We start from the raw sequence: 16219 nt of genomic DNA on the forward strand, positions 1-16219 counted from the left end.
TAGCTGTGTTTTCCTGTGTTCGTAGTCAAAACTCAAAAATGAGTTTATATTTAATTATTAAAAAAATGCCATTATTTTATATGAAAAAGTTAATAATTGTATTTTATTTAGAAAATATATATTTTTTTTAGATCAGATAACACTTTAAGCTGTCATATGGTCATGTTACAATGTGCCCCTCACATGTTACAATGTACCCCACCTATGGGGCATGTTGTCACATTGCACTTCCATTCTTTCGGGGTATATCAAGAAAAAAGTATATACTGTATTAATAAAACAAAACCACATAATTGTACTAGACATGTGGGAAATTTATGTGGGGAAAAAAATAAATACTCTGAACCCTAAGTAGATTTACACAAACTGAGAAAGTAAAAAAATTCTTATAAGAGAATGCATTATCAAATTCATTGGAATGTGGGTGATACCCGGTGGCTATTTTTGGTACAGTGCCTAAACTAAATCCATAGGAACTTAATTTTTTGTGAAATCAACTTCAAATTTGGAACACAACTTGGTTGGACATATGGCTTTGATTTTATCGTAATTTTAGAGCGAACATTTTGTAAAACATATATTTTATATAGAATAAAAAATATTTAGTTCAGTACATTTGATTTGATTTCATTTAAATTTAAACTAAAATAGCATTCCATAATATTCCAACCCAGCTAGCAAAAAGTCTATTAGACGTTGAATAGACGTAAATCTTCAATGTCTAATTACGACTTCTCAACGTTGAAAACAGGTCGATCTTCAACGTCTTGATGGAATATGTAAAACTCGTTAAATTTATTTGAGATAATAATGAACATGGTTTGGTACATTTTAGCATGTATAACAGACTTATCCTGTCTTAGAATATCAGTTGAAAACACGTAGTCAAACAGTCCGGCCAAAACTACTTAGTTGAAATCACGTCATAAACCAGTCCAAGGCGGACCGACTTATTTTCAACCATATTTCAACGTTGAAAGACGGTAATTGTTTACTGGGAAAGCATTCTTGAATTACAACCATTTAAGTTTGGATGGTGCATTTTTCACATCTATTCTCAAAAACAGGGGTGACCGTTAAGGCCTGTTCACATCAAGGACAATAGCTATAAATATAACAATAAAGATATAGTTCTAAAAATCTTTCTCAATATTAAAGAATAGCTGAGTTCACACCACAGCTATAATGATAACAGCACAGAGAAAATATATCATTGGAATCACTTTCAGAATGATTTTATCCAGCTGATGAACGATAAAAACATTGACAGCCAATCAGAATCCATCTTCCTGTAACGAGCTCGAGCATTTAAAGTGACAGACAAGCACGCTTAGAATAAACAGAACAATATGGCCCGCTGGTGTGGATGCTATTGTTATCTTTATAGTTGTCTTTATTTATCTTTATAGTTATCATTTTTGGTGTGGATGGGCCTTTAAGGGGTTAAAAGCCACATGGACCTTCAAGATGTCAAGATTGACGTCATAGTTGGGTAAACTTCTATAGCGGTGAATGAGAGACAACATTAAATATATTTTTTTGTGTTCCCATTTGCTCCAATAGCAAAAGAAAAACTCCACAATGATGTGTTTTCACAACTTTAAAAAAGGAAAAGAATAAAGAGAGATTGATAAAGGCAGTCAGAAGAGAAAAAGATTAACTGAAGTCAACATTACCGTCAGCTGTAGCCTATTAGAAACACCCTCACAGCACCGTTAACTAGTTACTTGTTTCAAAGGTAATATAATACAAAGTATAGTGATATAAATGTAGCCTACATACATAAAACATTTTTTTTTTTTTTTTTATGATGTTGATGATGACCGCCAAAAGGCGTAATCACAGTCTGTGAAAGGGGTCCATTAAGGAGTGGCAAACCAACACCTTTCTGAAGTTAATGATTTACTATACACCGATATTGAGTCAAATATATGTTTTTTTCTCTTGGTCTGTATTTATTATTTAATGTAGCCTAAATCATTACAACGTTCTAATTGAGGAAGACAGACTGAAGTTACTGACCTTTGATGTACTAAACCACACCCTACATTATCTTATAGAATATGTTAGCCTTGATCTTGGGCTCAAAAATATATATTGAGTGATTCATAGCATCTATTTACATTTACAAGTACTGAGTTTGAACGGGAAAAATTATTTCGGGAAGTGATTAAATAACTAACAGATAATAGTTGCCATTGTCAAGTTACTGACCTGTGATGTACTCAACCACACCCTAATTTACCTATAGAATATGTTAGCCTTGATCTTGGGCTCAAAAATACATATTGTAGACTAGAGTGATTCATATAGCAGCCATTTACATTCACAAGTATTGAGTTTGTGCGTGAAAAATAATTTCGGGAAGTGATTAAATAACTAACAGATAATAGTTGCCATTGTCATATTTATGTAATATGCCCCGCCCCTCGAGCGCATGGTTTGAATTCCCGAAGCTGTGATTGGCCTGTACGAGTGTCACTCACGTCATGTCTTACACAAGTGGGCGTGTGTATATAACAGCGGCGAGTTTGTGTGCTTGTGTAATGACAAGTGTAAAGAACCGCTGAAGGAACAAGGGCAATTTTCACACCTAAAGGCCAAAAAAACACACTAAGAAAATGTCGTCTGTGAATTTGACCAGCCTTGGAGCCAACCAACTAAAAAACACCACGTCTGGAGAGGTAATAATTCAACTACAATGTTCCTATAAGTTAGCATACAACTAACGTTAGCAGACTACAGTGATGTTCTGAATCATATGAGTGCTAAAGAAACCTGGTTATTGATAACAAGAAATACAGTACTGCTTTATATTAAAATCATTTAAATTACAATTTCAAAGTGTTGTCATGAAAAACACTTCCTGTTCTGATTTTTTCATATTGTGACAACAATAACTTGCAGGTGTTGCAATGATAACACATTATAAGTCTTTATAATCTAATGCAACAAAACAATACTTTAAACCTATGCAGTTATGAGATTCTTTTGAGATTTTCTTGTTCTAGTTGGGTGTATTGATATTTAAAATAATATGTGTAATGTTGTTTGCCTTCTAAGTTATATTTAAAACGTTATTTTTGTTTGTTTTACATGTTTGAAGGCATATTTTTCAAACCATTTAAAACATGCATGTGACTCAATTTATTTTAAATACTTAAAAGTGAAATTACTTGAATACCTAAATACTTGAAAGTTAAAGTTTATTGAAATAAATAATTCTCACTCAGTAAGTCACATGATAAATTACCATGAACAAATTATGTCCATGAGCATTCATTCTTTTCAGAATCAGGAATTCAGGGTTTTGTTACACATTAACATTTATATGTAGTCTCTTAATTATGAGCTCTTAAAAATGGCATGTGTAATAATTTTAAATGAATTAGAAATTGAATTTTAAATGAACTCTAGCATGTCATGGCTTCAAAAGTTGGTTTCATCCATATGCGTGTTATTCCAGATAAGCTGGAACTAATGAATGAAAATGTGATATGTCTGTTGATGTGTTAGTCTCTTGTCTTGTTCATTAGATGGTGGAGGTTGGTTCTCTGTGGCGGGAGCAGACGGTCATTCTCTTCTTCTTGCGGAGGTTTGGTTGTCAGGTGTGCCGGTGGATGGCAGCGGAGGTCAGTAAACTGGAGAAAGACCTGAAAGCAAATGGCATCGCTCTGATTGGCATCGGACCGGAAGAGATGGGAGTGAAGGAGTTCAAGGATGGGGAATTCTTCAAGGGCGGTGAGGATTTGGCACTTGGCTTTATATTGTTTAATATTGTTCCTAATTTCTTAGTTTTACACTGTTTCTCAAATATGCAGTGGGTTATTAAAGTCTGAGACCACAGTGAAAGATCTAGTAGTTACCTTATGAAGGCCCGTTCAGACCAAAGACAATATCTATAGCAATAATGATAAAGATAAGGCAGAGTAAATATAAATGAATAGCAGAGTGCACAACACAAATGCAATGCAACGATAATGACACAGAGAAACAGTTTCATTGAAATCACTTTTAGATCTACTGACTGACGACGTGCAAATTAATGAACAAACGCAGCCGGATCATTTCCACAATAACCAACGCAATCTGCCAAGAGAAGCGCAAATTAGCATCTGGTTTAAGACATGCTTTTTATGGGCGGTTAATAATGGCACAAATACCAGTAAATTGACTTACACAAACCTTAGTGAATCACTTTGCATGATTCATTTGAATACTCTCTTCCCATAAGTTTTGTGTCTAAAAGGGAAACTCCTGCAAATAATGTCAGCCGCAAAGATAACCCTGTTCACGCCTTTTCAGCGATTATTTTACACTGTGTGTCTGTAGTAAATCCTGACAGTCGTTTTTCAACACTAAAAGAAAGTTTGCGCTTGTTATCTTTATAGTTATATCTATATTGGTGTGAACGGGCCTTGACTCATAATGCATTTGGGGCCGTTTTGACCCAGAAGAAATGCATTAAAATTTATTTTAAAATGCGTAGTTTTTAGTATAGGAACAAACTTTGGAAATGTGTCAAGACTATGAAAAACAAATGTCAAATTTTTTTTTTTTACAAATATTTAAAAAAGAGATTTAAACATTTAAACCTGGAAATTAAAAAAACTGTCAAATAATGCATGACCTAACATAACACACTAAGTGTTTGATCAAATGCATGTAACTGAGTGACATTGATCATTTTCTTGCTACAATTGAAGCACAAGATGCTCAAATTCACCTTGTGCTGGATTCGGGTTTTCTTTGAGCGTCTCCGAAGCAGGAAATAACAAATTATCAAATGCACAAGTGCACTCTTGGACCCCATTGAGTTAAAGAATGATTTCAATACTGCATTCCTTCATTCTGAAATAAGTGATAACCTCAGGTTAAGCTCATTGTGTGGGTTTTGAATTTTTTAGTGATAAAACTCGTGTTTTTTACTGTCATTTGTACCTGTTACTATGCTAGCCATGCCTGTGTTTACCTTGGGTTTGCCACTGATAAAAGGTGTCAGGCGTTTTCCTGATCCTGTGAATATTTAACTTTTTCTTTGTTCTAGACATCTACATTGACGAGAAGAAACAGTGTTACAAAGATTTAGGCTTTAAAAGGTATGAGGTTCAACTTGAGCATATTTTTACTTGTGGTATTGAATTCTTAATTAAAAAAGTCTTAAAGGAATCGTTCACCCAAGAATAAAAAATTCTCTCTCAAAATGTACTCGCCCTCAAATTGTTATAAACATGTTGTATTGGACACAAAAGAAGATATTTTGAAGTATGATGATAACCAGAGAGTTTATGGACCCCATTGACTTCAATAGTATGAAGAAAAGAAAAAAATGCTATGAAAGTCAATGGGGTCCATTAATGGTCTGGTTACCGATATTCTTCATGAAATCTTCCTTTGTGTTCAGCAGAAGAAAGAAATTCATAAAGGTTTAGAAGGTGAGTAAATGATGACAGAATTTTTATTTTTTGGGTGAATGTATGCGTGATGTTGGACCATGACACAAGCATGACAAAAATCCTCTGGTTTCCAATCTCAGGTACAATGCCATGAATGTGGTTCCAGCTGCCATGGGAAAGAAAGTACGAGAAATTGCCTCAAAGGTATTTATAACGCATTGTACATTGCCTTTAATAGTCACATTTTAATGCAAATTATAATTCTGGCCTAATGATAATTAGTGATTAAGTGACTAATGAGATGTCTTAATTGTAAACAGTTTTAATAATGACCAAATTGAAGGTGTTAAATAAATAATAGCTTATTTCAAAATGTGCTAAAAACTTTTAGATCACTCTGTTGATTCATGTTTTTTCACCCTGTCTTGAAGGCAAGTGCAGAAGGAATTCAAGGAAACTTTAGTGGAGATCTTCTGCAGAGTGGAGGCATGCTCATCGTCGCAAAAGGTAAAAAAGTTTCTGAGTAAGATGTCATATTTTCATAATTTTCACTAGGAAAATGTATTGGTCCAGTCTTGTAGTTTTTTTTATAGTGATTCCTCTGTGTACTGATAAATGTGTCATAGAAGAGAACCGAAACTTGTCATCTAAGCAGTCTGCATTATTGCCACTAGAGGGCAGCATGACTTCACATTTAAAAAATGTAGCACATGCAAATCTGTTCTGTGCCATGAGAAATAATGTGAAGAAATCTTAGATTAACATTTTAGAATAATACCTTGATGTTTCTGGATTTGATGAGTCTCTGAAATGTTTCTGGAGTTCATCTCAACAGTATGGCTAGCACTAATTCAGAAATACAACTAAACATGTTTTCCTATTACTTGAACTCTCATTAACTCTCATTACTTGAATGCAACTGGATGTTGAAGTTTGTTTGTATTTCTCATTAATCTCATGATGATTCTCATTAGATTCTCATTATTGTAACAGAGTGATGAGAATATTTATCCAGATGCAATTGTTTTTAATTAAAATAGATTAATTTAAAGGGGTGGTTTATTATGATTTGACTTTTCTAACTTTAGTTAGTGTGTAATGTTGCTGTTTGAGCATAAACAACATCTGCAAAGTTACAACGCTCAAAGTTCAAAGCAAAGGGAGATATTTGCTTTTTAAAGAAATTGCTTTTTAAAGACTACAACAAACGGCTGGTAGAGACTACACCACATTCCTCCCGGGTTAGTGACGTCACTAACGCTAAAATTTACATAAACTCCGCCCCCAGAACGCAAGTTATAGATTATCAAGACAGAATATGCTAATCAATGACTAGAAGATAACTACACATACGCTACATAAATTCACCAACTAACTATTCAGAAATGTTGTCTACATGTTGTCACTTCTTCCTGAGTCTCTCCATCTTTCTGACTCCGGTTTGAACATAAAAGGCTAAAAGTTTTAGAAATTTTCAGTGCACGTGTGTGAGGTAAAAGGACACAAGCTCTTGAAGCTCCGCCCACTGTGCCGGGAGCAGCAGCTCATTTGCATTTAAAGGGACAGACACAAAAACGGTGTGTTTATTCTCACCCTCAAAAAGTGACTATTTTAACATGCTATATACAAATATCTGTGGGGTGTTTTGAGCTACAACTTCACATACACACTCTGGGGACATCAAAGACTTATTTTCCATCTTGTGAAAAGGGCATTATACCACCCCTTTAATGTTTAAACAGTACCACCATAACGTTTCATGAAATATCACAATGCTAAATGTGTCACTCTGTTCAGGTGGAGAAAAGGTTTTGCTGCATTTTGTCCAGAAAACGCCTGCAGACAACGCATCCCTGGAGGACATCACCAAAGCTCTCGGGATCTCGGCGAACGTCCAGGCTGGTGAAAAGCCACAGGTAAAACAGGAAGCATTTGTAAGGTCGAACTCGGTCCGGTTTACACCTGTGGCCGGTTGCATAAACATAGCCATAATGTTAAGACAGTGTCTAAAGTTCTAGTATGACCTACTAGCAGTTAGTCAGGGGCAGTCAGTCTTAGTTTTCGGTATCAAAGTAGGCTTATCTACGTTTTTATGTAACTGATTTAAAAAAGCTATGAAACGTCTTTCTAGTCTTAGAGGTTTATGCAACCGGCCCCTGGTATTGAGATGCATTTTGGTCAGTCGGATCACAAGTAGATGAGGCAGACACATTCCCGTTTACACCTGTTTTTTAATGTTTTTTATCCATCTCTTTTGTCCACTTTCGCCCCCTTTTGTCCTGATTTCTTCGAGGGGTGGGTCTATGGGTGGGTAAATGTATGTGCTTTAGATCTTTCGATCTAATGGATGAAAGAAGCTCACGCAATTTATATATGAACGTGACCGGAGACGACGTCAAAACATACAGAGAGCATTAGCTTTAGTTTCTGCTCTGACAGCTTTAAGACCACACCAATATCAGGAATGGTGACAGAACATTGTGCTTTGGTACGTTTTCCATCTTCAAACCAAACTTGGGTCTTAATACCGACAAAGTCCCGTCTGGCTATCACACTTCTCATAATGTTTATGCTTAAATTCAGTAGGCCACTTCCTCTAAATTGTTCCTGTAAATTGTACCATATTTTATGGTAATAGGAACAACATTGCAATAAATAAGGAAATCCATTAGGACTGGATAGAAAAGCATCAGTGGTTCTTCACTAGGGGCCTCAGTATACTTCCAAGAGGGCCTCAAGGTGACTTAAAACTATTTAAAACCACACAAAACAAGCATTAAAATCAGTTAAAACAGCCAAAAATGTTTTACTTATACCATGCTCGTCTAAAATATTTTATCTGCTAGAAAATAGTAAGTAAAAGCCAGTAAAATTTTTTCGTTATCCTTAATCCTTAGCCAGTAAAGAATTTATAAGTGGTAAATTCATGGATTAAAATGAGTGGACATTCAGCTCTTAAAACTTCTGGAATCCTGCAAATTAATTTACAGAATCTAGGAATGTTGGGATTTCGGATATTCTTGTGGGCCACTGAAGTGCATTACTCGATGCATTAATATCTAATTAAAAGTGTGCTAGAGCTGCAAGATTAATTGTTAAAAGATTGCGATCTCCATTCAAACACACACGTGATCTTATTCCTAAATGACATTGATTTGGGTACCGGTATGTCTATCAATCCTTTGACAAGTACGATCACTGCAAACAGTCAAATCTGCGATCAAAAACGCTGATTAATCCAGTAAATGAAACAAGTGAAGTCATTGAATCAGTCATTCAAAATGATAAAAAATAAATAAAAATCAATTCAAATTAATTGAATATATTTGTTCAAATAGACTACAGCAATTACATGCTATTTGGTTTAGTTGTCTATTCAGAATCGTGGGAGAATTGTGATCTCTGTTTTAAACAAAAAAAATTGTGATTATTAATTTACCCAGAATCGTGTCGCTCTAATGTGTGCATACATATGTCATCTTAAAATGACTTTCAATGCAACTAAAGAAAACATACAGAAAAAAGTCTGAACTTTCCATTTTATAATATTAGTGTTACTGTTTCTAGATTTTTTTTACTCAGGTTTTACATGATGTGAAGCTGTTTTTGCACTGATGCCAGACTTTATTCCATTTGTGTTCATGTCCCAAATAAAACACAATGAACGAGATGAAGTACCTTTCATAAAGTATATAAATTAAATCAGTATTAAACAAATCGAATTACTCATATTAGTCGTATACATAGGATTTTAGTCATACTGCCCACCTCTAATAACTATCTGAAGTGATTTAAAAGGCTCAGATTGAAGTTTTGTTTTTTAAAATGACTATATTCTTTCAAACAAGTGGTTTCAGTATTGTACTCACTAGTGCAAAATGCCCGTGCAAAATCAGTTTTTAAGTTTGGTGTGTTTGAGTGCACATTGTTACAATTACACAGCAAAAGTTTGGTGACATTTTTATTTGTGCATGGTAGAAAACAACGTGAACTCAGAGAAAACGCTATGCTTGAGCAAACATTTTGTGAATAGGCAACTACAAATGATGCCCGTGAAAGACAATGTAAACGCATTGAAAAGGACATGTTTAGTTGGTGAATAGCATTTACACAGTAGCGATAACGTTAAGCGCACCAGAATGAAATATAATATTCAGAAGTAAACAGCATAGCTGACTTATAGATTCTGTTTACATCCACAATCAATGAATAAGCGCGTCGACTCAGGGAGCAGTGCAAAGTGCCCGTGCAAAATCAGTTTTTGTGAGCTGATCGCTGAACAAAAAAGTTCAGGAGATATTTCTTAGCTATAGCTGATTTCAACAGTTTGAATATGATCAAAAATAACTTTTATATTGATTCAATGGATTAATTGCATTTTGGAAAAAAAAAAAGTGTCATGAATGTATTGCATTTTTGGGGGAAAATAATCCATTTTTATAATAAATCTTTGAAAATCCAAATCTGGATTTGAATTTTTTATGATATTATAACCTAAAAATGCTATGTGAAAGTTTGAAACAGAAAATAGTGGTTTTCATCTTGCCACTTTCTTGGTAAATAAAACACATTTTTACTAAAATTAACTTGGTAAATAAAACACATTTTTACTAAAATTAATCAAAATTGATTGTGTATGTCAGAATGTTTATTTTTAAACCACAACCTTCTTGGGGCTTGCTTCCTTGACTGATACAACCCTCTAATGTCAGGATGTTTATTTTTAAACCACAACCTTCTAAAAATGATATATTTAACGATATCTTTTGCATTTCTCATCCAAACAACGTCAAACTTGGCACTGCACTTATCCGTGCCCGTAGCGAGACACCTGTCGAATTGGACTAACGGTTCGAGAGATATGTGGTTAACAGACATACACACACACAGACAGACAGACGTTTCTGTAATTTATAGATAGATGTTGATACTTGATATTGTATTACTTATGAACAACAAGTGATTCTTCTCCTCAAACTGTCTAACATTACCCACTAGTATATGTTTCTACTTTAATTGACTCAAAAATATGTGACCACACTATTACATGAATGTATTTTTAAGTCCAGTCTAAATACTCTTTTTGTGTATTGTGTTGGGTTACTTTACATTACAAGGACAATTTCACTGTGGATTTTACTGCAGTAAAGAGTTTATGGAGTGTAAGATTTTAAGTTGCATTGATGCATGCAACCACACAAGAATTTTGTGTTTAATTGCATCCACAGTGAAACCAGGACACCAGAGACATCCTCAATTTCTTGTTTTTTTTTACCTCAGTGACTTAAATAGAGCAGAATATGAGGAAAAGCACAATTAAACCCTTAAAGGCCTCCACAAGACATGCTAAAGAATCCGTGTTCTGCCGCAGCGTGACCTAATTCATGTCAACGAGCAACTTCACCAATAGCTGTTCTAGAAAGAAAGGCATGAATCTCTCAGATGTTAGAGCACAGATGCTTTGGCTTACGTAAGTGGATGTTTGAACAAGTGAAGTGATTGTGGGGTAGAACAGAGTCTTGTTGTGAGGCTCATCTCTTGGTTTAGTGTGATCTTAACCACCCTGAGGTCCCATGATGCACCTGGGCGTGAGATTACAGCGGAGCTCCTCTTAACGACAAAACCCACTAAAACCAGCAGATGCCATTTTTGCTGCTGGTTATTACAGGTTTTTTTTTTACATACTGTAGACGTACAACTACTAAAGTCACACGTGGTGTGAATTAAGGACTTTACCGTGGTTTCCTGCAGGAAATGGCACTTTTGGCCTTTCCTTTCCTTGTCAAGCTCAAGATGAGGTGAAGTAGACAAAATGACCATGTTCAAATGGTTCTTTGTCCAGTCGAGGAAGCAAACACTTTCTCCATAGAGAATCCCCAGAGAAATAGAAGAAATAGAGCAACTGATTGTTAGAATAACCTTGTAAAGCCTAACATATGATTTTTTTTTTATTTTTTTTTACGTTTATTGAACCTTTTAGACAAAATCTTAATGTAATTAAGAATTTTAAATGAGTAAAAATAAAACTAGAGCTTAATAATTTTGTATACATTTCTTAATTCATAATAACTCAATTTGATATATTATTACTATTAATTGAAATGTGTAAATCTTGAAAAAAAAAAAAAAATTTGTGTGCAGAATATGGAGCTCAAAAAGCACCTAAATCTTATTCAAACTGAACAAAAATATGCAATTTGGTTCTCAGCACTTGTAGTGTAGATCTTTGTAACAATTTAGCAGATACTTATCATAATTATCATATAAATATCAGTCGTCACTCTATATGCGACCCTGGACCAGAAAACCAGTCACATGGGTTTGAGATTCTCATGAAATTGAGATGTATACATCATATGAAAGCTGGATAAATAAGCTTTCCATTGATGTTTGGTTTGCTATGATTGGACAATATTTGGTCGAGATGCAACTATTTGAACATCTGGAATCTGAGGGTGCAAAAAAATGTAAACATTAAGAAAATCTCCTTTAAAGTTGTGCATTTATGTTCACGATTGTGCTGCATTCACTCACACAAATACATGTTTTATATATTTACAGTAGGAGATTTACAAAATATCTTCATGGAACATGATCTTTACTTAATATCCTAATGATTTTCGGCATAAAAGAAAAATCTATCATTTTGACCCATACAATGTATTGTTGTATACCATGTACACAGATATACCCGTGCGACTCGAGACTGGTGACGTGATCCAGGGTCACATATCTGCCAATAATATGTCTTAGTAAGATATTTAAATGCTTAGTTTTATGATCAAAGCTCTGTAGTTTTTACTGTGGGGGAAAACATATAATGTTATGCAATACAATGCCGATTACCATTTCTCAAAAGCCTGATGGATCACATTTGATACTCACATTTGAACATGATTAAAATAAAAAAATAAAATAAACGTGTGTTGAGATTGATAATCTAGTAAAGCTAAGTTTCAGTCCAGTTAAAGTTCATCCTGAAAAATTAATAACAATACAAAAGTTACTCTTACGTTTACTAAAAATCAGTGCAGATTTCACAGCACAAAGACACGTGAACCACGAGCTGGAGAGGGACGCTTTTACTATTACATTATAACATTTTTTACTTGCTAAAAAAGCATAATCAATCAATCAGGTGACAGAAGACATGTCAGAGATTGTGTGCAACAGGTCATTCATCAAAGTTTTGATCATGTTGATCATTTAGAGGCCTTAACATTTTGCATATCTAATATGAAACGGTATAAACATCTTCTGGTTTCACTGTTTTAGCCTCTATAAAAGCTTAGTAACTCTGTATGTGTAGATGTGTGTGTCTTCAGAGGACTTTGAATATAGTCAGAGACAATTTATAGTGCACAAGTCAAACGGACTGCTTTTATTATGCTTTTATGATGCTTTGTTGTCATTTTGGGAGCTCAACTGTCCCAGTTCTTCTTCAGTTTCATCATACTGACATCATGCAAGACAGAAAAACATGCGTGAGTAAATAATGACAGAATTTAGATTTCGATTTCCAACCCAATCCAGTTCCAACTGAGATTTCCGTTGCATAACCTTTATTTCCCAGTACAGTCAAGAAGTATAGAAGTACACAGACACATCAAATTGTATAAAAGTCTTTGCATTTATATTTAGATGACAAAACATGTATTCCCTTATATTTCTGGCCTTATTAATCAATGTCTTGCGACAATTCGTAGAATACACCACTGAATTGTTGTTCTTCAGATTTTTAATGAGGTGAATAAACCAGCCAAAAAGCTTACAGATGTTCTGACACACATTTGTTCTCATTTGGACAAGTCAAAATAACAAAAATGTGCTATTCTTTCATTAAATGGTCAAATAAATCTTATTAATCACATTGATATTATGAGCACTTATAAGGAATTAATCACCAGATTTGCCAAAATGCAACAAGTTTGTAGCTTGTGATCAGTGAGAAATCTAATATTAGTTTAGTTTGCATACATTACCGGTCAAAAGTTTGGAATAAGTCATAAAAATGTTGTCATTTTTTGTCTTATGCTCATTAAGGCTGTATTTATTTGATAAAAAATACAGTGATAACTCTAATATTGTGAAATATTATTACAATTTTAAAATAACTTGTCTTTATTTTAATATATTTCAAATTGTAATTTATTCCTCTAATCAAAGATGCATTTTCACACGATCCTTCAGAAATCATTCTGATATGCTTTCAATCGGTGCTCAATAAATAATGGTTCTTATTATTAATGTTGAAAACTGTTTTTGCTGTTTAATCAGCCATTCTGATTGCAAGGGACATTAATTTCATCAGTTTTCTTCTGAGCAAAATTTTGTGAAGTGGCGATCCATATTTTTAGACTGTTTTATTCTGAGCTATTATTGTGGTCTCATTTGTTTTACTTCGTGCCGAAGTCAAAAGTCTGGCTACTCGAGAAGAGTCCATTGTGTCGTACCACACCCTCAAGATCTACCAGAAGACCTTTAGTCCATCTGAAGAATAAACACGGTGTCATTCAGCGGCGTATCTCAGCGCAGATCGGCCCCGAAGGTCTTGCAGGAAGGAAGGGCCCAACAGACACAGTCGAGAGCCCAAACCCAGTGTCGTCACTGGATGACATGGGAGAGTCTCAAGGGAAATCGATTCGACCATTAAGTTGTATGCATTCAATAATAGATCTGTCAAGGGCATTATGGTTTTGAGAAAGTCTCACACGAGTCTTTCATAACCTGCAGATAACGTCCTCACACTTGATTTTTGTTGTTGTTGTCTTCAACCATTAGATGATGCTCCGAATAAACATGAACCCTTAAACAGGCAAGAGTAGAAAATGATAAGCAACAAATAATTTCTTATATCATCTGGACTTAAGTAAATCATATCCAAAAGAATTTTTGAAAAATGTTATGTATTTTGGATGTTATGAGTTGTGACTCCCGGATCACATGGCCTGTTTAGGGTATAAAAAAGGACCAAATCTATAACTGTTTAAAACAATTATATCCTATACTTCAACTCATATAATGTTGACATATTATATATCATTGGAAAGCGTACAAACTCAAGATCGGACCTTGAAATTGGACCTTGCGTTACCATAAAAATGGTTAAAAAAATTTGGTAAAATGGTACATTTTTGGGGATTTTGGTCAGGCTGACTAATTGATCACAGATAACTTGAAGCAAATCATGTGACCAGCATACTCAAGACAGACAGGCTGCATCAGTTTAACCTGTACATTTTATAATTTGTAAAACAAATATAAAAAACCTCAGAATACAAAGTTGATCCCTTTTTTATACCCAAAAGTGGCAATGTGTCTCAGGCGTAACATATATTTCAAAACGTGCTAAATGACAACATGAACAACATTTTTATAAATTTTCTTTTTCAGCACCTTAAGACAATGTTCATAATTAATGTTAGCATTATTTTTTCAAGAGAAAAGTAAGTTTAATATACATTTACTTATCTCAGAATCTGAATGTCCTGCACCACTGGCAGCCATGTTGGATTTAGGTCAGGCTGACTAATTAATCACAATTTTTTTATAAACAAATCATGTGACCAGCATACTCGAGACAGACCAGGCTGTGATAAATGATGAAAAAAATCATTCTTACGCCCCAAAAAGACGACAAAAACTACGTTACACCCAGATCACATTAATATTTGTTTGTCAGACATGCATGAATAATGGCGACTGATTTATGTCTATGTCTATGACGAAGCACCACAGCTGCTCTATATTAAACAGTTACTTTTGGAGTAGCCGACGTCGCTTTGAAGTTCAATAACAGGACGTGTCGCAGGTCTTGTCTACCCATTAAAGACTACCGGTGGCTGTGGTCGTTTCTGAGCCACCGATGCCGTTTCCTCCGTGGGATTGTGGGTGCGATCGGCTACTTTCACACGACTGTAAATCCATCGACAGACTGACCTGTGTGTCGGAGTTCTCCTTTGATTGTAGCTTGAAAGATCAACTTTCCTTTATTAAAGGGAGAGTTCATCCTAAAAAAAAAAAAAAGTAAATTCGGTTACACTTTATTTTAAGGTGTCATTGTTTCAGAGTAATAATATATTTAAGTACCAAGTAATCTTAATCAACTACATGTGCTTGCTATAGGGTTAGTTGCATGTAATTATGCATAATTTTTCAGTAACTACAAGTAACATGGGAAACAAGGACACTGTAAAATAATGTGTTACCATCATTTACTCACCGTCATGTCGTTCCAAACCGGTATCAAACTCATTTTTTCTCTTTTCCATACAGTAAATGAGGTCCAATGTTATACTCAAGTTTTCATTATTAATTTTTACACTATCAACCAAATGATTTGAATATTTCTGTGTCTTTTACAGTGCAGTGAAGATGTTTGCACGAGATAGAGGCTTCAGGGATGAATGGACTGTGACTCCTGGTTATCCAGTGTTAAATTCCCCCTAATCTGATTCAAATCATCTTTTACATGTATGTGATACTTTGGTTTAGATGCTAAAATATAATGCACTGATCATACAGTTACAATGAGCATTTTTTTTATGCATTATGTTTCTTTTGTTGAAGACTAATCAATCACTCACAGTAGTTGTGTGAATAAACACTAATGCTGCTTTGATCCTCACATTTGTGTTTGATCCTCAAATCCTCAAAGTTTGTGTTTTGCCATAAAATACTCCATTTAATGAGATTCTTTTTTATAAACCTGAATTTATAGACTGTTTTTTCTAAGCACTTCTGACCAAATGTGACTTGTTAATTTAAGAATGTGAATGACATTTTTTTAAGATGTACATATTAAAACTCTAACCAAAGTATAA

The 16219-nt window shown here is 34.4% G+C and overlaps 1 protein-coding gene across 2 annotated transcripts; it reads left to right on the forward strand.

Moving 5' to 3' along the window:
- Positions 1 to 2504: 2504 nt before the first annotated feature.
- On the forward strand, positions 2505 to 16219 carry prxl2b (peroxiredoxin like 2B). Of its 2 annotated transcripts, none has more exons than XM_082156002.1 (7): positions 2505 to 2684; positions 3537 to 3741; positions 5048 to 5099; positions 5537 to 5600; positions 5828 to 5903; positions 7194 to 7345; positions 7536 to 8268. In XM_082156002.1, exons 1-7 carry the CDS (start codon positions 2622 to 2624, stop codon positions 7560 to 7562), a joined length of 639 nt encoding a protein of 212 aa, XP_082012128.1. In that variant the 5' UTR covers positions 2505 to 2621; the 3' UTR covers positions 7563 to 8268. The 2 variants fall into 2 exon arrangements, with proteins under 2 accessions (XP_082012128.1, XP_082012129.1); XM_082156003.1 differs by lacking the exon at positions 7536 to 8268 and adding an exon at positions 15761 to 16219 and having other exon boundaries at positions 2506 to 2684; positions 7194 to 7312.

The sequence above is a fragment of the Leuciscus leuciscus genome (genome assembly GCF_965113295.1).
Source record: "Leuciscus leuciscus genome assembly, chromosome: 23".
Taxonomy (NCBI): Eukaryota; Metazoa; Chordata; class Actinopteri; order Cypriniformes; family Leuciscidae; genus Leuciscus; species Leuciscus leuciscus.

Bases quoted from the DNA above. Each gene is read 5' to 3' on its own strand.
- prxl2b (XM_082156002.1), top strand. From the start codon at position 2,622: ATGTCGTCTGTGAATTTGACCAGCCTTGGAGCCAACCAACTAAAAAAC. The intron at 5,904-7,193 runs GTAAAAAAGTTT...CACTCTGTTCAG, and splicing joins CATGCTCATCGTCGCAAAAG to GTGGAGAAAAGGTTTTGCTG. The intron at 7,346-7,535 runs GTCCGGTTTACA...CTAGTCTTAGAG, and splicing joins CATTTGTAAGGTCGAACTCG to GTTTATGCAACCGGCCCCTG.